This window comes from Myotis daubentonii, chromosome 1 (genome assembly GCF_963259705.1).
Source record: "Myotis daubentonii chromosome 1, mMyoDau2.1, whole genome shotgun sequence".
NCBI classification, from domain to species: Eukaryota; Metazoa; Chordata; class Mammalia; order Chiroptera; family Vespertilionidae; genus Myotis; species Myotis daubentonii.
Genome location: NC_081840.1, coordinates 186,692,574 through 186,716,963, shown reverse-complemented (window position 1 = coordinate 186,716,963; position 24,390 = coordinate 186,692,574). Strand labels below are relative to the sequence as shown.

Genomic DNA, 24,390 nt, shown 5'->3' with positions numbered 1-24,390 from the left:
CCACCAGGCACTGTCCTCTTCTCAGATCTGTCCCAGGGCCTCTAGACCCTGAATGTCAGAGAAAATTATAAATGCAGAGGGGAAAAAAGATTTCAGTAATGCTCTGTGGTAAGTAGGGTATTTGTATAATATGAATTAGTGGGGCAATTAGTGATCCTGACTACAAGAATCTGATTCAGGGCTATTCATTTTCTTCTATAAAGATTCTGCTTTGTGCCAGACATTGTGCTAGGTACCACGGGACTCACAAAGATGAATCCTTTAATCCAACAAGTCACCGATCTTGGAAGAGTTGCATAAGCTTACAAATGACTGCTATAAGGCCAAATGAGAAGTACCATGGTAAAACAACCAACTGTTCAAGCCAACAAACAAATAACAAAATGGATCCCAGGAAGAATACATAGTCCAGTATTGTTTGAAGAGAAGTCATTTTCTAGCAATCACATGCATAGCTTACCTGCTACGAAGAAAAGTACATATAATATTTATCATGAATACAATGCTAACCATGAAAGCAAGTGTTATCTTTTTAAATTGTCTCCTAGGTAGCAGATACTTTAAAGGCATTACTCCATCTATACATAAAAAAACCCCAAACTTCAAGCGAAATATCGTTTTCATTATATATATGAGAAAACTAAGAATCAGAGAGATCAAATTATTTGCCTAATGTTATATGGCTAATAATTGACAAAGCCAGGATTAGAATCTGCCTGATACCAAAGTCCAGTTTACTGTGGTTTGCTGCTTCTGAGCAGTTTCACATATTGATGAAAAAGTAAACAGAATCAGAATTCAGGAAATGGAAAAGCATTTGATGTGCACTATGTACTTAGATCAAACTTTGAGCAATGACATATAGATCAAAGTATGTTTGCAGTTCGTAGAAAAAACTCTAGTTTGAAGATCTTCTTTATTGCTGTCTCTTAAAATTTGGTGTTCCTTCAGGTGCCTATGTTCTCTACAATCTCTCTTTCTTCTTAATCACATGGCTGCAATAACCTTCCACAAGATGACGATTTCTGAATCTCTATTTCCAGCCTCAGTCTTGTGTGAGAGGGTAAGAATTGCTACTCAACTGCCAGTCAACTTCTGGACTTCAAGGTCTTAAAGATACTTCAACACACAAACCAGGGTGTTTTGCTTAATAATTACTCTAAGTCAACAGACACAAACCAGTTCTGTTTGAGTAAACTGGCCACTCTGTCTTGAGCTCAATACATATATCCAAAACAGCACGTATTCATTAAGTTCTTCTGGTTTTATCTCATTCATACCACTTAACTTCATCCATAGCTCTCATTTCCCATTAGCACTAGTCTCATTCAGGCCACTTACTGGATCATTAATGCAAAAACTTCCTAACTTATATCCTTATCACAATCTTGTACCCCTCTATACCAAGAGAGATGGCCTCAAAGCACACACGTGATTTTTCATTGGCTTTCTTTTGTATTATCTTAGGATGAGGTGTAGTTTGATTTAAAAGGTCTTCGGGATGTGACCCTGCCAGCTTTGCAGAAAATGTCCTTCATGGAATAAATTTTCTCATCTTTAAACTTTGTACTTTATTGAAAATCCATGTCTTTATATACACCATGCTTGCCCTTACCAGGGGATGTTTCCACGATTTTCTACATTTGCCTGGACATGTTTCCCTCCCTCTTTATTTGGCTCACCTCCAGTTTTTTCTTCAGATGTCCAATACAATGTTACTTATTCCAGGAAGACTTACCTGACACCCTCTAAAGATGTCAGGTGTTTCTTTTTCACTCTTCTTACCATTGCATCCATCACACTGTTCTGTGATTGCTGACATAACTGTCTGTTTCTCCCATGAGATACTCAATGTAGCAAGAGTGGGATGGTGCCTGCTTCTTGTTACTGATTATTCTAATCCAATTTCAGTGCTGGGTATGCAGACTTCATGTTCTTCTTAAGTGAATAAATAAAACTCCCATCTATGATGTGCTACTCTGCGAGAGGCCCTCTTCTGAGTCTCTTATGCTCATTAATTTATTTAATCCCCAGTCATTCATGAAAGAGGTCCATCACCATTCTTGTTTTATGGATGATAAAAAAAAAAGCCCAGAGAAATTTAAATAACTCATCCAAAGTCATGCAGCAATAAGTGATGGGGCAAAAATTCAGACCTGGTCCTGAGCCCACATGTTTAACCATGAAACTGCACTGCCATTCTGATCATATGTTGAAAAATGGCAGAAGTCGGCTTGGTGAGGGAGAACATGGAAGGAGATTAAAGAAAGACACAAAACCAGGACAGTATCAGAGGAAAGATCCAAAACAAAACAAAACAAAATCCTGGACTGACAGTGAAGCTGTTACTCCTAGTTTAGTCTTATCAGAGTCCTGATGAATGAGACTGGTAACTGTCACAGCACACCTCTAGCTTAATGTGCACATATTATTTATAACTATGTGTCTATTTATATCTATATCTATAATATTGAAATAATCAAAATTTTATAAAGTCCTATTATTTGCCGGGCTTTTTACATATGTCCCCTCAAATCTTTTAATGAATGATGAGACTGGATTATCCAGCCTTGAGCATATTTCCATATCATCAAATATTATTTCACAAATTATTTTAGGCTGCATATTATTCCACCTTATGAATGTATCCTACTTATTTCCTACCAGAGCTGATTTGATTTTTAAATATTAACTGTAGAATAGTGAATCATCTGTGAAGCTTTAGGAAAAACTACTGTGTGGGTCCTAACTCCAAAAGATTCTGATTTAATTTGTCTGGGGTACAGTCTAGGCACTGATAATTTTAGAAGTTACTCTAGTGATTTTAATGTGCAGCCCTCATAGACAAGGAAGATTTGAGATGAACTCTTAGAATCAGGTGGCATTTGTAAGTGCACTTTATTGAGTACTAACATAATTATCTTGAGTTGCTAAATGAACCCACTTCAAAGTTTGACACACATACAAAATTATTTTGTAATAAATAAAATGATGATAGGACTTGGTTTGCGAGGGTTTGCTCTCTAAGCTTTCTATGTCAAGCCATACACAGTATGCCAAATACTTTACAAATGGACCTTATTGGCATATGAATCAGGTGAAATGGAATTTTGAGCTAAACAGCAGCATAATAATTAATCAATGGTTCTTCAGAGAAAGCCTGAGTTGGTCATTGTGTCCAGAGCATGGCATGTGATAGGCATTCAATTAATATTTTTTAATGAATTGATGGATTTAGTTGAATTTCATATGAAGTTTGGTTTCTTTTCTTTATAGTTTCATTCATTTTTAATTTGAAATGAATTAATTATTGTACAATTTAGGGAAAAATAATCTCTTTGAATATTATATAGTTTGAAAAGAATATTTGTTACATTTTCAACATGGGATGAATTTTCAAGTTGCTTTTTTCTTTTTCCACCCAAAAGAGGCCTGTGTCCTTGAACATTAAATACAAATAATCCCTGTGCTGTTAATTATTGGCAAGTGGTCCATTTCAACCTAAGGAAATAAAGTAACAGATACACCAATAAAAGATTACTAGTTAACAGGCAGTGCTTGAGAAGGGTATAAAAGAATTTCAGCATGATTTTCAGTATTCTTGCCTGATCTTTGCCAACAACAAAATAACTAATAACCATGAAGTGGGTGGTATCAATTCTTTTAATTTTCCTACTAAATGCTACTGAATCCAGAACAACGCATAACAATGCATATGGAATAGGTAAGATATTTTGTTTTACTTTTATGTCTTTTCTCTATATTAAAATTCTTAAATTTGAATTTATTCATTTATCTTAATTTATTCATCACCCTTACTGTTCTACACAGGGGAAATATTTAATTGGTGAATATTATTAAAAGCATGATAAATTTGTAACTTTACAAGAGGTTTATTCAATTGATATACCTATTTACTTTTATATACACACACATATATATATTATGGTCTGATATATATATCAAACCATAATCCTGGTTCTATTACATGCAAAACCCCATCAGACTGGTAAAATAAGTAATATAAGTAACATTTTTATTCTTTATTTTAGAAAAAAATGGGTTATTTAGCTGAAGAAGAAACAATGTGACTGGGATACAAATGGGCAAGCAAACTATGGTGTAAATATGTTCAAAAGGATGATGAAAATTAATAATTATAATCACTTTATTTCCAAGCCTGTTAGAGCATCACAGTACAGGGGAGAAACAAACAATTAGAAGATATAAAGTATGGATTTTTAGTGTTAAGTCTACTATAAATTATTCTTAACTTTGTTTCTTAGTTTTCTTAAGTACAAAATTAAGATGTTTGGATAGATGATCCTTAATGTCTTCTTATTTCTAAAATTGTTTACCTTTAACTTAAATACAAACATTTACATGTGATAATGATTACTTTTCTGGTTGCAAATGAAAACACCATTTTTCATGAAGTTTATTTTGCTTTCCAGCTTCCATACTGGATTCTTCCCAATGCTCTGCAGAGGTGAATTTAGCTGATCTGTAAGTTTTGCTTGTGTAGATCCACTTTAAATGTGCAAAGCAATGATAATTTTAGTTAAGTAATTAAATAAAATTGGGTAGTCCTATGATTTTTTTAAAATGTAAAAGCATAGCCCAGCCTGGTGTAGCTCAGCGGTTGAGCATCGACCCAGGAACCAAGAGGTCACAGGTTTGATTCCTGGTCAGGGCATATGCCCAGGTTGCGGGCTCAATCCTCAGTGGGGGTGTGCAGGAGGAACTTCTCTTATAGAAAACTCACTTATTTTGATTTTAACAAATATGTGTATATTTATGGGGAATGAGGACAAGAAGAATGATTATATTTTTCCTGGATGGCTAGAACTTAATTTCACATGAATGTTTAACAAAGGTTACCCCCTAAATAGGTCGTAACATAACAGAAACAAAAACAAGTAAAAACTAAACTTTAGAGAAAGAAGCTTGATATAATGTGCTTCTTAAGCATTCATGTGTATTTTTGTTCCAGAGCTACCATATTTTTTGCCCAGTTTGTTCAAGAAGCCACTTATCAGGAAGTAAACAAAATGGTAAAAGATGTATTGCCTGTAATTGGGAAACCCACTGGCAATGAACAGCCTGCAGGGTGTCTAGAAAACCAGGTGAGTGAATAATAATAATAATAATAATAATAATAATAATAATAATAACAACAACAATAATTATTATTTGACCAAACTAAATTTGACCAAAATTTAACATGCAGAAGAGAAGATACAGGGATAGCATAAGAAACACATTTAAATATTTGAAGAATTATTGTGTGAAAGAGGCATTAGATTAATTCTGAATTGCTAAAGAGGGTAGAAGAGAAAACAATGAGTGACTATTATAAAGAGACAATATAAGCCTGGTGATTAGGAGCTAATGTTCTGATATAAGAGTATCTGGGTGACCATAGGCAGATTTCTTAACTTCTTTAACCTTTAGTTTCCTTATCTATAAAATAAGGAATAATAATAGTTTCCATTTCAGGATTATCATGGAAATTGATATAATATTAGTAATAGAATTAATTTTTATTAAGCACAGAGTTGCATACATATTGATACTCAAAATATTTTATGACATAGAACATAGCACCGATGAATCAGAATGGCTGTCCAGTGAGCCAAGAGACCCTGGCTGGGGCTTATTGGCAGAATATCAGCTTTGCTTGCAAATATAAATTGATTAAATCTTTATGATAATCCAAAGGATAGATGCTAATCTTCCAGTTGAGGATGCCGAGTCATAGAGCGGCTCAGTAACTTGCTTAAGGGAGCCCAGATCTAACCAGGATTTCAACGAGGCCATGTGGCTGCAGCACGGATACCCCTGGAAGCTTCACTACACTGTACCCTGCACTGTAGTGAATGCGAGATGCACAGCTCATAGGGTTACCTAGCAAACAGCAATAACAAAACTTGAAGCCCACTTACATTTGAATTTCAGGTAAATAATGAATACTCTTTCTAGTATAAGGGTATTCTATTGTGGAAGATCAATAAATAATAGTTATTGTTACTTTATTTCAATATAGAAAAGAACTTGATAGTAATTAGAGCAACCCTAATTATGGAGCAAAATGCCCAGAGAATCCTTTGTCATGGTGGGTTGGTGAAGTGGCCAAAAGACAATGTGCTTGGAATATTTAGAGGAGATACCCTTTAAAAGATATAAAGCACTTTTTAATCTGAATTTGATGATTTAATAAAGACCCCTGTTTTGCATCTCTATTTCTGGCTTGTCCTGATAATCTTTTAAAGATGTGTATAAATTCAACATCATACATTTCATATTGCAACTATCTCAGAGGAGAGATTCAGCATGATTTCACAGATTGGCAATTTATCTTTATAAAGTTAAAGGCATGATTTTTATGTAGCTTAGGTACTGGAAGACATACTTAAGATATCCCCAATTCTCTAAATGTTAGCAGCTCTGAAAGCTAAATTAAAAGTTCCCTGAAATGAATGAAACACAGGATTCCTCAGTGTCATTCTTCAGAATATTGGTGGCATCATCTGACCCTGGTAAAGTTAAGGCAGCACAAAAGGATTTTAAATACTTAAAATGTACATTTTAAAATATTTTGGGTAAATCTGTAATTATGCCCCATGAAAATGTTCAAAGTTATTTTTGTTCCATTTCAGAATTTTTTTTTGGCCTAAAAATAATATCCAGTGTGGTGATTGTGGGGGAGAAGGCAGTGGGTAGAGGTGGAAGAGGGGATAAATGGTGATAGAAAAAAAACCACAAAAAAACTACATATATGGGATTTTGCATGGGGAATTATTTCCTTAATCTATAGTCCCGATTTTGGATATTGGAAAAATTTTAATGTGTTTTCCAGATTTTAAAAGTAAAGTCAGTTGTCTTTTATTAAAAAGAAATCTTTCTTTTAGCTCCCTGCCTTTCTGGAAGAAATTTGCCACGAGAAGGAAATTTCTGAAAAGTATGGACTTTCAGACTGCTGCAGCCAACATGAAGAAGAAAGACATAACTGTTTTCTCGCACATAAAAAGGCCTCTCCAGCATCCATCCCACCTTTCCAGCTTCCAGAACCTGTCACGGGTTGTAAAGAATATAAAGAAAACAGGGAGGCGTTCATGAACCGGTAAGGATCCAAGGCAGAGGTAGATGAAAACCCCAGAAAGGGAGCAGTCCCAAGCAGAATCTAATATTTCTGCAAATGAAAGTTGCACTCTCAAACACGGAGAAGTAGAAGCACTGGGTCCTGCACTGGGAAGTTCGGTGAGCAGCTTTCAGCGCTCCTCTCTTTCCACAGCATGCCAGAGGGATGCTGCAGCGACCACACAGCAGACCCTCCAGTGCTCCTGTGGCCTCTTGGGATACGTCTTGGTTTTTCCCTTCTACTCCTCCATTTCAGTTTGCCCAAGGATGCATTAGTACCTCACAAAAGGACTTCTTCTGAGTCAAATATTTGGTGTTTTGAACAAATGTCCTTTAAATAAAGAAATGTGATCCAGGAACATGTAAGATACACAAAGATGGCTAACATTTGTTGTGCACAAACGTTACAAGAACATGTGTTCGTTCTGCATATGATCAGATTTATGCTCACAGAAGCCCGTGATGTCTTTTTGTCCTTTTCCTCTTCATTTTCCTTCCTCTTTCCATTTTGCAGATGAGGAGATTGAAGTGTAGAAGATTAAAGAAATTGGCCGAGGACACATTGCTAGTATATCTCCAAGCTGGGATTTGAACCCAGGTTCTCTGTTAAGAAAGCCTATATCTAACCCTTAATCACTGGTATTCTCCTATGTTGCTACCTAAACCAGAAAACTAGGGGGACTGCCCTTAGAATAAATCTGCTCTGGAGACTGACAAGAGAGATAATTCAATTCTGCACTGAGGAGGAAAAACACACCTACCATTCTGTTTTACTTGGTGGTTGTCGGGCCTTGCTGCCCCTTGAGTAGGCTGACTGAAAAGGACACTTTAATAAGAAGCATAGTCAGCATCTCCGCCTATTTTGTTCTCATATTAGAATATGGTACCTGTTGTTCAATTTTTCCCCCTGAGGGTTTTTAGTGAGAAAAATTTTTCATAGCACATGGACAAAAAGTATGATGATTTTCTGTGTTTTTAAACATATTTCAGAGTCCACTTCCAAGCAGTAGTGGCCTTATTTTATGTGCTTGTAAATCTTACAGTTCTATTTCATTTCACAGATACATCTATGAGATAGCAAGGAGGCATCCCTTCCTGTATGCACCTATACTTCTTTCTTTGGCTGCTCATTATGACAAAATAATTCCACTTTGTTGCAAAGCTGAAAATGCAATAGAATGCTTCCAAACAAAGGTATTATATTTGTGTGAATATCTGAACCATTACTTTCATCTGGCTATGACTCATTAAAACCAAAGTTAAAAATGGAAATATGCTCTGTATAGAATATCATTTCCAGAATAGAACATATTTTAGCAGTTTGATACTCTTTGGGTTATAAAACTTGAATTTGCTTTGTTTTTATTCATTCACTTATTCTTTCATTCAGCCAAAATTATTTTATTATTAAGGAAGTGAGTCTGGTGGGAATAAAGAAAGACAAATGTAGACATGATAAATGAAAGAGAGGTAAAAGAAAAAAGTAAAAGAGGATAGGAGTAGAGGAACAGAAGAAGAGACAAAATAGTGAAAAGAAAACGATGATAAATGCTTTACATTCATTATTTCTTTTAATCCTTAGAACAAATTTGAGGTATAAGTGCAGTTGACCCAGTTGACCGTTGAACAATGTAAGGGTTAGGTGTTCCTTATGTAAAATGGCCTAGATCAATGCATACCATCAGCACTCCACATTCGTGGACTCCTAACCACAGATAACAAATAGTACAGGTATTTATTGACAATATCCACATTTAAGTTGACCTGCACAGTTAAAACTCATGTTGTTATTGTTATTTAACAATCAAGACAACTTAGGTTGAGAGAAGCAAATAGCTTTCATCCGTTTAGAGAGCTAGAATAATACCCACAATTAATCACTTGCCACCAGAAGCCCTACAACAAAAATTTGCAAAGGATGAGGACTATTTCCAGAATGTCAGGCTGTGATACAATCTTATTTTTTTTTGTGACTGAGCAGATATTTAATAAATTATCAGGTTTCAATCTGTCTTATAGTTGTTTATTCATTATCCCAAATATGAAAGTCATAAGATTTTTATTTTAAGGTATTTTTAAAATATCTATGTGGCATAGATGCACATAAACCAACTTAAAATAATGAATAAATAAATACAGTTCTACAAAAATGTATTGTATTTATAATTTTTAGAGAAAAATTTATTTTATAGAATTTCACAGTTTACCTATATCTGTTGTTTTGGAAATTATTAGAGGCTGTAATAGAAAATACATGCTTTCTTGGTGCTTTGTTTCTTTGAATTTTAGGCAGCATCAATAACAAAAGAATTAAGAGAAAGCAGCTTGTTAAATCAACATGTATGTGCGGTAATGAGAAATTTTGGACCCCGAACCTTCGGAGCCATGTAAGTTAAAGTTCTATCTAACGAACAAGGTGAGGTCTGCAGAACTACCATTTTGTAATTTAAGTCCAATTTTTCTTTGTCACTGTTGTAGTGAGCAGTTTCCTTTGATGAGAGCTCATGTGATTAAGAAGCACGAAATCTTAGGATTGGGAGGAAGCTAATAGGTCAATTTGCTGTTTCATATTTATTAATCTAGATGAGAAAATACTTAAAGAGGGCATCTAAGACTTATACTGCTGATATATTCTAGATACTCTTACATTCCTGGGCTGTAATCAAATTATACCTCATAGGCTGTTTTTCTAGATTCTCTTCAAAATAGGTTAGTCTTCACTGATGTGTCATTTAATATTGTTGGCTTAAGTACACGTTTTTTATATTAATTTTGCTTCCTAGTCTGCTTTAAATTCCATTATGTCAATTGCTGCTTCCCATGAAAACATTCACTTGAGTCAATAATATTAGAATCTAGTCACAGGAGAAAAAGAAATTGTCATGTGTGAAGAACTAGGATGTATTCTAGCTGATGAAAGCAATGTTACTCACTGAAGTTTGTGTTCTTGTCTTAGCTGCTAAAAAGCTCAAAGGGAAATTTGGAATTTTTCAATTGGCCATATTAACTCTTACACTTAGCATATTTGCCTTCTCCCTTTTTAAATTGTCATTATCTGTCTATCAGTCTGTTATATCTATCTACTAGAGGTTTGGTGCACGAATTCGTGCACCCTCACCTGGCCTGTGGGATTGGGTTGAAACCAGCTCTCTGACATCCCCCAAGAGGTCCCAGATTGTGATAGGGCATAGGCCAGGCTGAGGGACTCCACCAGTGCATGATGAGGGCTGGGGAGAGATGTGGAAGTTGGCCAGCCAAGGAGGGACTGTGACAGGGCTCCAGGGTTGTGTCCAGCCCATCTCACTCAGTCCTGATTGGCCAGACACCAGCAGCAAGCTAACCTACTGGTCGGAGCTTCTGCCCCCTGGTAGTCAGTGCACGTCGTAGTGGCTGGTTGACTGTCTGCTCCCTGGTGGTCAGTGTATGTCATAGCAAGTGGTTGAGTGGCCTTAAGCATATCATTAGCATATGATGCTTTAATTGGTTGAATGAACAACCAGACGACTAGCCACTTAGCATATTAAGCTTTTATTATATAGAATATTCTATTTACTATCTATCTATCTATCTATCTATCTATCTATCTATCTATCTATCTATCTATCATCTATCTATCTATCATCTATCTATCTATCTATCTATCTATCTATCTATCTATCTATCATCTATCTATCTATCATCTATCTATCATCTATCATCTATCTAATCTTTTCACCCACCCATCCAACTTCTATTTCATTTCTTTTATCTTTGTTGTTACAATGAAGAGGAATATAATATAAATCCAGTTAAATCATCTAATCCAACCTCTTCATTTTACACATGAGTAACTTGAAGGCCACAGGAATTAAAGCACTTTATCCAAGAGCATTGCTGGACGTCAGAAGCCAGTTTTGTATGTCCTGTCATGATTTATTTTATTTAGTTATACCTATTTGTCTACTACATCAGTGATCTTTAATTTTCTATATTCTGACAATGAGACATTGAAGTCAGATATAAAGATCAGAACTACCAATGGTTTAGAGCTTGCTATCAAATATGGCAGCCACTGGCCTCATGTAGCTACTGAACATTTGAAAGGTCACTAGTGAAAATGGGAAACTGGGCTCTAAGTGCAAAATATACACCAGATTCCAAAAACTTTCTATGAAGAAGAGGATGTACAATATATAATTAGTAGGTTTTAATGTTGATTACACATTAAGATAATGTATATTTTAAAAATTTTATATTCAATATTATTTTGTATTAGTTTTAGGTGTACAGCATAGTGGTTAGACAATCATATATTTTACAAAGTGATTCCCTGGCTATTTCCAGTACCCAACTGGCACCATAGATAGTTAATACAATATTATTGCCTATAATCTTTATGCTGTACTTCATGTCCATGTGACTATGTTGTAACTATTAATTTGTACTTCTTAATCCCTTCATCTTTTTTTACCCAGCCCCCAACACCTCCTCCCCTCTGGCAACCATCAACCTGTTCTCTGTATTAAAATAATATTTTTGATGTGTGGTGTTAAAATATATTATTAAAGTGAATTTAACCTGTTTTATTTTACTTTTCAATGCAACTGCTAAAAGTTTTTAAATTACACACTGGTTAAAATATTCTTCAAATTTTATGATAAAATATTCCTAGTATAGGAAACATCTGAGCTGCTAATCAAAAAGTATTAATTATATGCATTCACATTATATATTTTTTGCTTATTTGCTTGTAAATTACACATTTGAGAATATTGCACACAATATAAGCCTAGATTAAAGTGTTTAGTCACGGAGTTAGGTCCAAGATTGACTGAAATTTTTTCTTGGGAGAGGTTAAATTTACGTTTTACCCTCTCATCCTATTAGAAATTTAAAGGTTGATTCATTAACTGGTTTACTTAAATTTATCTTAGTAATAACTATAAATTAGATATTTTTATAATGACTTTATTACTTGATACTCATAAGTGATTAAATTTAAATATTGTGAATTTATGAAGAAAAATTATCTTCATCAGTAGTAGCATCACCAGCTGCTCTAGGGAGTAGGGGTTTCACCTAGATATCTCTTAAATTTAATGAAATGCAGGAGGAAAAATATTTTTATGTCTCACCTCCCTTTTGGGCCACACTACATGTCTTGGTATGATGACACATCTGAATGCTTATTCTTCTCCATTTTCTTTATTTACACATACAGACCCCTCCCTGTATTCTCAGAATTATTATTTTTTCCTCCCAAGTAAAAAATGATTGTCATTCTCATTGAATTTTCCATTTCTTACTTGTTTATCCTTTTTTAATTTTTTCATCCCACTCACTACACTGTTCCTAAGTGCTCAGCATCAAGGATGAACAGCAAAAAGGTAGGTTTCATCGCAATTCCCAGGAAGCGTTTTAGGTAAAGACAAGTCACTTCTAAACCCTTTGTGGGACCAGGTCATAATTACAGAGCCACTCCCTTGAGAAACTGCTGCAACCAACAAGACTTGTCACACTTTTCTGTCCCTCTTGAAACAACAAGGACATTTCAGTTCTTTGTCTTTGGAAATGAAATTATATTTCCACTTGATAAATGTTATTTAATTTTGATAAATAACCAAGATTTATTTCAAATTCTTTTTCTCTCTCTCTTTAGAACCATTACAAAATTGAGTCAAAAGTTTCCCCAGACTAATTTTACTGAAATTCAGAAACTGGTCCTAGATGTGGCTCACACGCACGAGGAATGCTGCAGAGGCAACGTGCTGGAGTGTCTGCAGGATGCGGTGAGGAGTCTTGCTTCCTAAAGAAAAAGACACATTTCCACTCCCTTTTCTTTCTTTTGCTCTCATTCTAAACGGGAGAAGGCGGTCTGACTTGAGCTGGTCACAGGCGATGGTAGCTAGCTGACTCAGTGAAGTTACACTTGGTGCTAGTGAAGCAAACGGTCTTTTGTTGATCCTGCCTTTCACTTAAGGGATGTTCTCCTCTTGTGAGTTCACCACCCATTCATTCTTACTCCTGAAGGAGATGGAACCATCTCAGAAGGCCTCACAACAGATTTGGTGGTGGTGGTGGTGGTGGTGGGGGGGGGGAGGCGCAGACTCTTTACTTTTAATGTATTTGGTTTTCATCCATTTGTTTTTTCATTTGACAAAGACATATTAAATAATTCCTATGCAATAGCCATTGTAAAGGACATTTGTCATCCATGTACATGCTGACCTCAAGGCATTTATAGGCTGATAGGAGAGCTAAGACAGATGACCTCCTTGGGGTAGGCATTGTCTTTTGTTTATTGTTATCTCCATAGGCTGCCAGCACAATGCCTGGCACCTGGGAGGCACTCTATTATATATTAACTAGAAGCCTGGTACACAAAAATTCATGCACTGGGGGGGAGGGGGGGCGGGGAGGGGATCCCTCAGCCCAGTCTGCACCCTCTCGCAGTCCAGGAGCCCCCAGGGGATATGCGACTGGGGAGTGGGCCTAAGCCATTAGTCAGACATCCTTAGCGCTGCTGCTGAGGTGGGAGAGGCTCTCGCCACCACCGCTGTGCTGACCAGCCATGAGTTGGCTTCTGGCTGAGCAGTGCTCCCCCTGTGGAAGCACACTGACCACCACAGGGCAGCTCCTGTGTTGAGCATCTGCCCCCTGGTGGTCAGTGTGCATCATGGCGACCAGTCGTTCCACTGTTAGAGTCAATTTGCATATTTCCCTTTTATTATATAGGATATATTTAGCATATGAGTACAACAAAGTAACACAGAAACTATTCTATAAGGTAAAGCTATAGCCATTCCAAAGAGAGGTGCAAATGAAGGGTTCTAGGAAAATTAAAAACCAAGACCAAACCACCCCAACAACAGAATCCGTGGAGAATGCCATATCAGTCACAATTTGAGCAGTGTGGCATTGGCCTATTTTGGCCAACCCTAGGCTTCCTAGATATTGTACAAGAGGCCTGTCTATTCCCAAATCACTCTCTCTCTGGTCCCTATGATATACCTTCTTCTCCAAGGGGGCTTAAACATGGTTTTCAGAAGGTGGAAAGTGAGGGTAAATGTTCATTTCACTGGCGATTTGGCTGAGCTAGTCTTGGAAGTCAGCAAGGAGTCACAACTGCAGGGAGAGTGACAGTCGTTGAGCACAGGCAGAGACCCTGGTGTAAGGAGTGGGGGGAAGATGAACTGAGAGGGGGCTGCCACCAAGACAGATTTTCTTATTTTATTGACTTTTCCTTTTAGAAGTATTTACATGCAGATAAGGGACAGTAAATGAGAACAATTTTGTCTTTCTTTGAGGTCAGTTTTAATTGACAATTTTATTACTTTGTATAGTCATTTAAAAATTAGTTTTTAAATTTTCTGGAACTCATAACCACTTTTTTTTTTTAAAGTAGAAACATTAAGTTCAATATGGCATGTAACTTGGATTTTACTGACTGAATAATGGGTTCTAATCGTCCCTTCTGAGAATGCACAGAATGTTCAGTCCTGTCAGGTGAATGTGTACATTCTATTGCTTTCTGGCCACTTAGGTGAACTATTTCATTATTGATATACTGCCCTCTGGAGGTCATTATGGGTCACTGTAGATTGTTTTGCTAAAGATAGAGCAGAATGTTTGCTCTCCATGTTATATCAACAGCAAATGTATTTAGCAGCAAATTTCACCATTAATAGAAAGCTATACATAAATGTGCATGTTATTTGGTTTGAGGAGTACATTTATATATTTTTTAAAAGATTCACATTAAAATAAATGAGTAGGTTTTAGGGGACCATTATCAAAAAACTTGAATAAATAGGGGTAGAAAGGAGTGAGGAAAGGCAACATTGGGAGAAAGCACTAAAATAGGAGACAAGGTAAAATGTCTTCTTCTTTCCTTACTTTTATTATCCTTCCTTTCCTTTCCTTCCTTCCTTCCTTCCTTCCTTCCTTCCTTCCTTCCTTCCTTCCTTCCTTCCTTCCTCCCTCCCTCCCTCCCTCCCTCCCTCCCTCCCTCGCTCCCTCCCTCCCTGAAACTGGCCCTGAGGTTATGCATTAAACCTTAAAATGTATACTTTATTTTTCCTATCACAGGAAAAAATTATGTTCTACATATGTTCTCAACAAGATACTCTGTCAAGCAAAATAGCAGAATGCTGCAAATTGCCCACACTTGAACTTGGTCAATGCATAATTCATGCAGAAAATGATGACAAACCTGAAGGTTTATCTCCAACTCTAAATAGGTTTTTAGGAGAGAGAGATTTCAACCAATTTTCTTCAAGGGAAAAAGACCTCTTTATGGCAAGGTAAACACACTCTATCAATGTACATTCACACAAGTAAAGATTATGTAGCTGACAGCTTTGTGTTGTTGAAATGGGGAGTGAAGGCCATGAATTTTTAGCTTGGTATGTGAGAATAATGCTAGAATGTCCTTAGCCAAAATATATATCTGAGCAGATAACTAAGGAATAAGGAATGAAATCTATCTGATATTGATGGGACTTTCACCATTACTATTATTAAATGCTTGCTTTTTAGGCTGTATTTTATTTTGTATGAATTTCTCTAGAATCTGAAGCATTGTCATCCCTGTATGGATTACTCATAGGAAGATCACCTTTGAACTTCCACATCAGATGTGACCTTTTTTTAAAAGAAAGGCTCATGATTCAGAATGTGATTTTTCATTGTGCATATTTTATGCCCCCCCCCCCCCCCCCGCCCGCCCAATGTAATGCAATAGTTAATGCTAGGTAAAAGGAATTTTATTGGGACAGTTTATTTGCTGAATGAATTTTTTTTTCAGTTTATTTGCTTTATTGAATTCATGTTTTATTTTTGTAAGAAAATAGAAAGGTTTTTAGAGACATTTGCAGTCTAGTAATTTGTTGTAATTGATGGGGCATATTCTCATTCTGTTTGCCTTAAGGGAACAAGCAGTCTATGGATTTTCCTTTATTGTACAGTGTATATCTATGGACACTATTAGAGGAGGAATTTGTGCAGCTCTTAGGACATTATACATAATGACCTCCAAAGTTCTTTCTAAATTTAAGAGTCTGCTTCTAATGTAGTAATGAAAATAATGGCCCAATTGTTTCTCTTTAATATTCCCCGAGGATATTACTCTATTTTTACATTAAAATTAGACATTCACACATTGTTTTCACAGCTAAATAAAATTATGCAAAATAAGAACAAAGCCAAGATTTAAGAACCCATATTGACAATTTATTGGTAGCAGAACTAACATAACCCATTTCTATAATCTGGGAATGCAATTAGTAAACTCAAGAGTTATCTTTAAATTTACACATCCATACATGTCCACAGCTTGTTGTTTATATAATTGAATCAGTTCTTCAATTGGAAAGGTTCTTTGCAGTAGACATTTTCTCAGCCAAGAATGATCTTCCCCCAGATACTTGTGTGGCTTCCTTCACCCAGGTTTCTGGTCTGAAAGAGCTACCAGAGGGAGTTTTCTTGACCACACACTTTAACTTAGGTGTTACCTCTTTTTCTCTCTTCTAACTTCCTTTATTTCTCTTCATTGATTTATCACCACTGGAAATTAGATGGCACATTTCTTGTTTATTTTTTTTCTGCCCCCTATAATGTATGCTTTTGAGAAGTCAGGTGTTTTATCTTATACATTATTAAAAATTTGCTACTTAAAGCAATGCTTGTATAGAGTCAGCACTGGAAAAATATTTGTTGAATAAATGAATGTAAAGTCCACAATTAAAAAGCCAAAATTAAGGTTGCAAAAGAAGATAAAACACAGCATTTTAAAACAAATGGGGGTATTATAATTTGTACTGATAGTTTTGTCATGCAGATAGTTTAAATTATATATGATCTCCAGGTTTATTTATTTGAATTTTAATTTCTGCTTGCCATATAACAAAGGAAGAATTTATCTCTTAATTCTAATAACATGTTTTTTCACACATATTTCAGATTTACTTATGAATATTCAAGAAGACATACTAAGTTTGCTGTCCCAGTAATTCTAAGAGTTGCTAAAGGATATCAGGAGTTGTTGGAGAAGTGTTCCCAGTCCCAAAACCCTCTTGAATGCCAGGATAAAGGGGTAAATTGCTCTGGCTTTGTAGGGAGAATATGAAATACTGGATTGATATCATCCATTAAAAATGCTGTTAGTTTGAAATTATTTAGTTATTAACTAATGGTTAGCTAGTTATATCTATTAGTCATCTAGATATTAAGTAGTTATTACCTAGTTGTCAATAACTAGTGGCTTACTTTGGAAATAAAAATGTTACCCATAAGTTCTTTGATGCACAGAATAAAAATAATGTTCATTTTTAACAGTCCAGAAAGGCAAGAATTTGTATAGAAACAACTGCAATCCTTTATCCAAAGATTGAATTCTGTCATCAAATAACTTGGTGATTCACAAAGTTTTAAACTTACTCTTCTCAAAGTCCATTTTCTTTAATTCTCACAATTGAAACTTTGCCATCTTTAATATATTTTTTAAAAAATCCCTCTAAAATTGCTTTCTCTAAGATTGGTATCATCATAGAATAAAATATTATTGGTCAATTTTTACATACAAAGTTGTGTGTCCAGGAAGAGAAAAAAAATGTAGGAAATAATGTTTGTATTTTCAGGAAGAAGAATTAGAGAAATATATCCAGGAGAACCAAGCATTGGCAAAGCGAAGCTGTGGCCTCTTCCAGAAACTAGGAGAATATTACTTACAAAATGCGTATGTTTTTTTTAAAAGCAGTATTTTTGGTGATTTAAAATTACGAACTGGTGAGGGAAATACACATCTACATTAGTCTCTCATCTGACTCTAATTTCAGCTCCTATTTCAGATTGGGAGTCAGTATAATGTGAGCACCCAATTTCCGCTGGGAGAAGGCAGCCCTCCCCATTCCCTAGCTCAGGAAGCAACATGCATGGCCTGTGAAGTCTGATCTGTGGCACTCACTTTGGTTTCCCCCAGATCAAGCTGTAAAGCTATTTATTCTGTCAAAGTCTGTCTTGGTTAAGGCACCAAAAAATCAAAGTTAAAATCAATGAAACTTCTGAGGTTGGGAATAGGAGTCAACCTTCTGCCCAGGAGTTGCTTTCCCATTGTGATCGTTGGTATAACAGGAGTATAAGGGGTGGTTGTTAGAACAATCCAATCTCAAAAGTTAGTCCAGATACCATGTGGATGATAAAATGAGCTGAGTTCATGTCGTCTGACACCAAAAGATTGTCTTGGAGAAGAAGTAAGTCCAAAGACTCGTGAATGGCTCAGCAGGATTTGGTGACAAATGTCTTTCAGGTTTCTTGTTGCTTATACAAAGAAAGCTCCTCAGCTGACCCCTCCTGAGCTGATGACCTACACCAGAAAAATGGCAAGTGCAGCAGCCACCTGTTGCAGGCTCAGTGAGGAGAAACAACTGGCCTGTGGTGAGGGAGCGGTGAGTGTTTTGTCTAGTCTCATCTGGTGTCTGCCCTGCTTGATTGAAAGGGCCTCAAAATTCCCATGCAGGGGAAATGGTAGAAACCAATGCGGAGGGAACTTTAGTAGACTTACTCATTTAGTCGAAAGGGGTGTGAGAACTCAGCTCTGATCAGTTAGCATGTGGCTAGGCTTCCTGTTCTAGAATGGTGGGTGGAAAGGCAACCGGTTTATTCAACAATGTCTGAGCAAGCTTTTCCTAAAGGGAGGAGAGACTGGCCAACACATCATTCACTCCATGACTTCCTTGTTTTGTTCACTAAATATTTACTTTAATGTTGAAAAGAAAGAAAAAAAAGCTTCATTTTTGATTGATTAAAATTAGTCATGTTATTTTTAGCCATACTTATACTTTTATCATTTGTAGTATAATCGTATTGTGATTTTAGGAATAAGTTGTTCCCTTTTGGGTGTAGGGTACAGAACATGGTAAGTCCCATGTTCTCAGTAGTAAAATGACTGATGTCACCAGTGTCCTACATATGATTACAGGTTTTTTAAAAAATCTTTTCCTTTAAAGTCACAATTATGACCAAAATTGTATACAAATTTTTCCCCTTTTCTCTTTTTAATGATGGGGAGTGATTTACCAATTAGTCTTCATATCTTGGGACTTTTCACCAGAGACTAGAAGGAAAAGGAGAATTTCTTGTGATTAAGCATTATCTTAGTTTTTTATTGAATTCCACTTGGGGCCCAGTGTACGAATTTGTGTACCTTGAAAACTACTGTGGGCTGCGAGGCTGTGGTAGGCACAGGGGCAGGTCTCAGCCTGTCCTCTGAATCTCCACCCAGCCCCTCCCACCACGGCCCCTGGTCCCCTGTCTGCTGGCAGCCCCACTCCCGCCACTGCTCCCACCACGGCTGCCACTGCTGATGGTGCCAACCCCGCTCGCACCCGCTGAAGGCGTGGAGCGATTGGGGCCTGTGCCAGCAGTAGATGTGAGTGGGGCTGGTGCTGTCAGTGGATGTAAACAGTGGCTGCTGCCCTGATCACCCCTCAGGAGCAGGGGGAGGTGTAAAAGCCCTCAGGGACGATTAGGGCCAGCAGCCACCGTTTGTACCCACTAATGGCATCGAGTGATCAGGGCCAGTGCCAGCTGTGGGTGCGAGTGAGGTTGGCACTGGCAGTGGGTGTGAGCAGCAGCTCTGGCGTCAGCAGCAGGTGTAAGCACTGGGTGAGACTGCAGTACATGAGAGCAAAGAATTTTCAGTAACCACCAGAGGCTCGCCCCAATAACAGCAACTGATGCCCCACTTTGGTTTGGCATTTCTGCTCACCTGCTCCACCATCCTGCTGCCCATCATGTTCTGCACACACCCCTTGGTAGTCAACGCACGTCATAGTGACTGGTTGTTCGGTTGTTTGGTTGTTCTGGTTGTTCTGCCGTTCAGTCTATTTGCATATTAGCCTTTTATTATATAGGATATGTTGGGAGGGTGCAGGAATGTAGGATAGTGCAATGGTTCAAGAGTGTGTTCTGGGGGGCTCCTAACTACAGTCCTTTCCCACTTTCAACACTTGTTAGTCATTTCACACGGGGGAAGCTAGTTACCTCACTATGCTTGAGCATTTTTATCTGGCATTGGAGAATAAAAATCACGCCATCCTCATAAGACAGCTGTCACAAGGTAATGTGCCTAACCCACTTCTATTAGGACTAGCCTAAGACATAGTGCGCACAAAAAGTATGTTGGCCCTTAATACAAGTTATTAGTAAGTGCTTCAAAATAGCTCCAAAGTATGGAAGGTAGGAGGATTCCACATTAGGAAAGCCTTACACACACATGCACATGCACACACACACACATGCAGTGACTAAGTTTGTGCTATTCTTATCTTCAGAAGGTGATTCTTCGGTCCCAAAAGTAAAATAGAGAACTCAACCACAAAACAAGGAAAACATAAGCCATGTATTGATTTCTTAGGTCAGGGAAGATATGTTTTCCCCTTTGGAATCATCTTTCAAAGAACTAAAATAGAGTTGAAGAGACTATCTTCAACATCACCTATAGAACATCTGTCACCAAATGCTGAAGTTCATCCCAAATAAATGGGTAAACAAGAATCTACAATGTAGCAATACATGATCCTACACAGACAGCACATTTTCTTATAATACTAATTAAGCTATAATACATTAAAAATTATTGCAATGATTTTCTGGAAACCTGAATCAATTTTATGGCTAATGCTCAATCCCCTTGCTTTCTCTTTTCCCATTCTCCTAACTAGGCGGACGTTATTATTGGCCAATTATGCATCAGGCATGGAGAGACGCCTATAAACGCTGCTGTTGGCCAGTGCTGCACTTCTTCGTATGCCAACAGGAGGCCATGCTTCAGCAGCTTGGTGGTGGATGAAACATATGTCCCTCCACCATTCTCTGATGACAAGTTCATCTTCCATAAGGATCTGTGCCAAGCTCAGGGTGTAGCACTGCAAACAATGAAGCAACAGTAAGAAATTGTTATTTGATAACATGGAGAAGGCTGACAACACCAAGTAGCAGTTGATATTTCTATGCTACACACCCAACACTCTTGGGCTCCTCAGGAGAACAGTGTTACTCCAAAGCACTGAAAGTGGCTTTCAAAATAGTCTTCTCTCAGTGACTTCACAGCCTCATTGGGATGCAGAGCTGGAAAACTCAGTGAGGCAGACAATTCCCTGTTTGTCAAAGCAGTCTCCACTGGCACTATTGTGGTCATGTTATTTTGGGACTGAGGAAAATGGGCAATTTATTTTATGGAATTAGGATATATCTTTACAATAAGTCTGGGTACTTTCATTCCAAAACACCACTGAATCTTTTTTCACATAATTTACTCTTTGAAAAGAATAACTATATTTAATTCAGCCATGAAGTGTGGGTGTTTAGAAATGGAGTGCACGTTTCAATTAATTGTGGGAGGCATTCTGTAATGGTAATGCAAGTCAATGAAACACATGGTCTCCAAATCCCCATGCATTTTAATACTCGCCTGTTTTGTAAATGGTCTTCCTTCGTTTTGGAAAACCTGGTCTTCCCTTTTTTCTCTGTTAAAATCTGGGGCATGTTGCAAGGTACAGTAAGAATGCTATCTCTCCTGGCAGGCCTTTCCTCTTGCTCCATCCAACATTAATTCCAACATGAAAGCACTGCTCAATGAGTAGAGCAGGCAGTTAGTATTGCTAATGCACAGGTAAGGGTGTCATAATTATGAATGGCAGGTGTTGGGAAATCTGGGCCTTTGAGAAGAGAGGATAGGAAACAATATTCTGGATAATTAAGAAATAGACTGTATTTCACTACATGTAAGTGTGGTAAAACTATTAAATAATGTTTCCTCTATCATTTGCACAAATGCAGACCAGTGGAACACTTGGCATGTTTCTAGATGTCTTTCTAATGAAAGTATTAGACAAGTGAGTTAAGTCTGGTTATGGGCTGATGGAAAGAGGGTTTATGGTGAGGGTTGCCAAGACTCTGAATATTCTCTACGAGGAAGGCTTTAGAAAAATATCATGGCATAACAGACTTCTCTTGTATTTTGTTTTGTTTTAAATCATAGGTTTCTCATTAATCTTGTGAAGCAAAAGCCACAAATATCAGAGGAACAATGGCATAACAGACTTCTCTTGTATTTTGTTTTGTTTTAAATCATAGGTTTCTCATTAATCTTGTGAAGCAAAAGCCACAAATATCAGAGGAACAACTTGAAGCTGTTATTGCAGATTTCTCTGGCCTACTGGAGAAGTGCTGCCAAGGTCAAGAACAGGAAGTCTGCTTTGCAGAAGAGGTATGTGCAGCTCATTTTCACACTCAGAACACTTGGTACAGGATTTTCTGCAATGAATAGTGAAAAGAACACACCACTGATCTATACCTTAAAAATAATGCCAGAGAGATGTAAATTTCATCTATAGACTGAAGAATTATGTGACATTTAAAAAATAATCACAGTTTTCTCACCAAATATTAGGAAGTAGTGTGATTTTAAATATATTAAGAAAATTACTAATTTTTATTGATTTCCTAGTAGATAAAATAATAAATTGAATATATAACTGATTGATGATAATTTAGATAGTTTCTGACCTAAAATTTATCTCTTCAGATGAATATATTAAATGGATTATTAGCAAATAAAATGTGCAAACAGGATCCTGGGGGAATATTTACAGAAAATATATCTGAACTCCTTAGGAAGCATAGCTTTGAATATCAACAGAGTAGTAGTTAGGAATTATCTTAATCTAATTATTTAGCAATTTTAGCTGTATTTGTAACTGGCTACACTTTGTAAGTCTTTAGTTTATATAATTAAACATTTAAATATAGCATCACTACATTTAAAAAATATATTGTATAATTTAGTCTTTTTGCCAATTTTGTCTATTTCCTAGTGTAAAAGTTTAGATTTTTTAATATAAATTCCAAAGATATATAATACTTAGAAATCTTGAGCTTTTCAATAGATAATATAATTAAATGTGCTTGAGTGTGTACAGAGATTAGTGTAGGAAAAACAAAATCTACTATTGATCTGAATGGATTTTTCTCTCTCTCTGGTTGCCATTGTCCCAGCTTGTTGGCATCAGAAATGTATATCTTTATTTTTAACTTGGTTCATCTATAAACTTGCGAGATCACCCTTGGATAGTGGGGAATTAACTGTATGACTAGAACAGTAACTAATTTCTTTATCTAATGCAATGGTTCTCAACCTTCCTAATGCCATGACCCTTTAATACAGTTCCTCATGTTGTGGTGACCCCCAATTTCATTGTTACAAATTGAACATAATTAAAGCATAGTGATTAATCACAAAAACAATATGTAATTATATATGTGTTTTCCAATGGTCTTAGGTGACCTCTGTGAAAGGGTTGTTCGACCCCCAAAGGGGTCACGACCCACAGGTTGAGAACCTCTGATCTAATGATTCTTATTTGTTCTTAATTTGCAGGGTCCAAAACTGATTTCAAAAACTCGTGCTGCTTTGGGAGTTTAAATTATCTCAGGTAACAAAACGTTCAGACAAAGCTAAATACTGTTGTATTCCCCAAATATCACTCTATAGTGAAATACATCCTAACAACTACCATTAAATGCTCTTCCTACCAAAGAAATGCAATTCAATAAAAAAAATCTTTATTTTAAAGATACTGAAACAAAATTATGCCTAAAATGTTAATTAGTGACTCAACTAACTCAAAATTTGTTGAGGTTGATTCAGAGGCCTCAGGGACTGCCATCAGAACTTCCTATTTATCTAATATTTCTCTGATATCAAATAATAGAACCAGTTACCTTCTGCACTTACTCATTTAATTAATACTTAATATATTTTTGTTCACATTACAGGGTGAAGAGAAGACAAAATATGTCTTTATGGTTTGGTGTGAACTTTTTAATTCTAAATGACTTTAGTACTTTTTACGAATTAATAAAATAATGAAGACTTTTATGTGAGATTACCTTATCATCAAAATAAAGTATCTTCAAATGTCTCCTTTTTCCTACTTGCTTATTTATGAAAACCTAAAGATGATTTCTTTAAATAGTACTTTACATTTTTCTTTCATTTCTGTTGCAACATCTCTGGACTTCATCTGATTTTGTTGTAATTTAGAGATCACAACAAGATAAGTAGAATTCAATTTGAAAGCATTAAATAAAAAAATACAATTTTTTTGTTAAGAAGGAAGTTCAGTGATAATAAAAATATTGGAAAAATTTATGAGCCAAACTATGTTTCAGGGAAATATATAAAGAAAAGAAAAAAGGAAACACAAGGAC

The 24,390-nt window shown here is 36.4% G+C and overlaps 1 protein-coding gene across 1 annotated transcript; it reads left to right on the top strand.

The window, feature by feature from the left end:
• Positions 1 to 3,639: 3,639 nt before the first annotated feature.
• On the top strand, positions 3,640 to 24,138 carry AFP (alpha fetoprotein). The gene is made up of 15 exons (XM_059682176.1): positions 3,640 to 3,724; positions 4,455 to 4,506; positions 4,994 to 5,126; positions 6,912 to 7,123; positions 8,202 to 8,334; positions 9,430 to 9,527; positions 12,779 to 12,908; positions 15,208 to 15,422; positions 17,080 to 17,212; positions 17,757 to 17,854; positions 18,425 to 18,563; positions 20,841 to 21,064; positions 22,255 to 22,387; positions 23,558 to 23,612; positions 23,956 to 24,138. The coding sequence occupies exons 1-14, from the start codon at positions 3,640 to 3,642 to the stop codon at positions 23,600 to 23,602; spliced, it is 1,830 nt and encodes a 609-aa protein (XP_059538159.1). The 3' UTR covers positions 23,603 to 23,612; positions 23,956 to 24,138.
• The last annotated feature ends 252 nt before the right edge of the window (positions 24,139 to 24,390 follow it).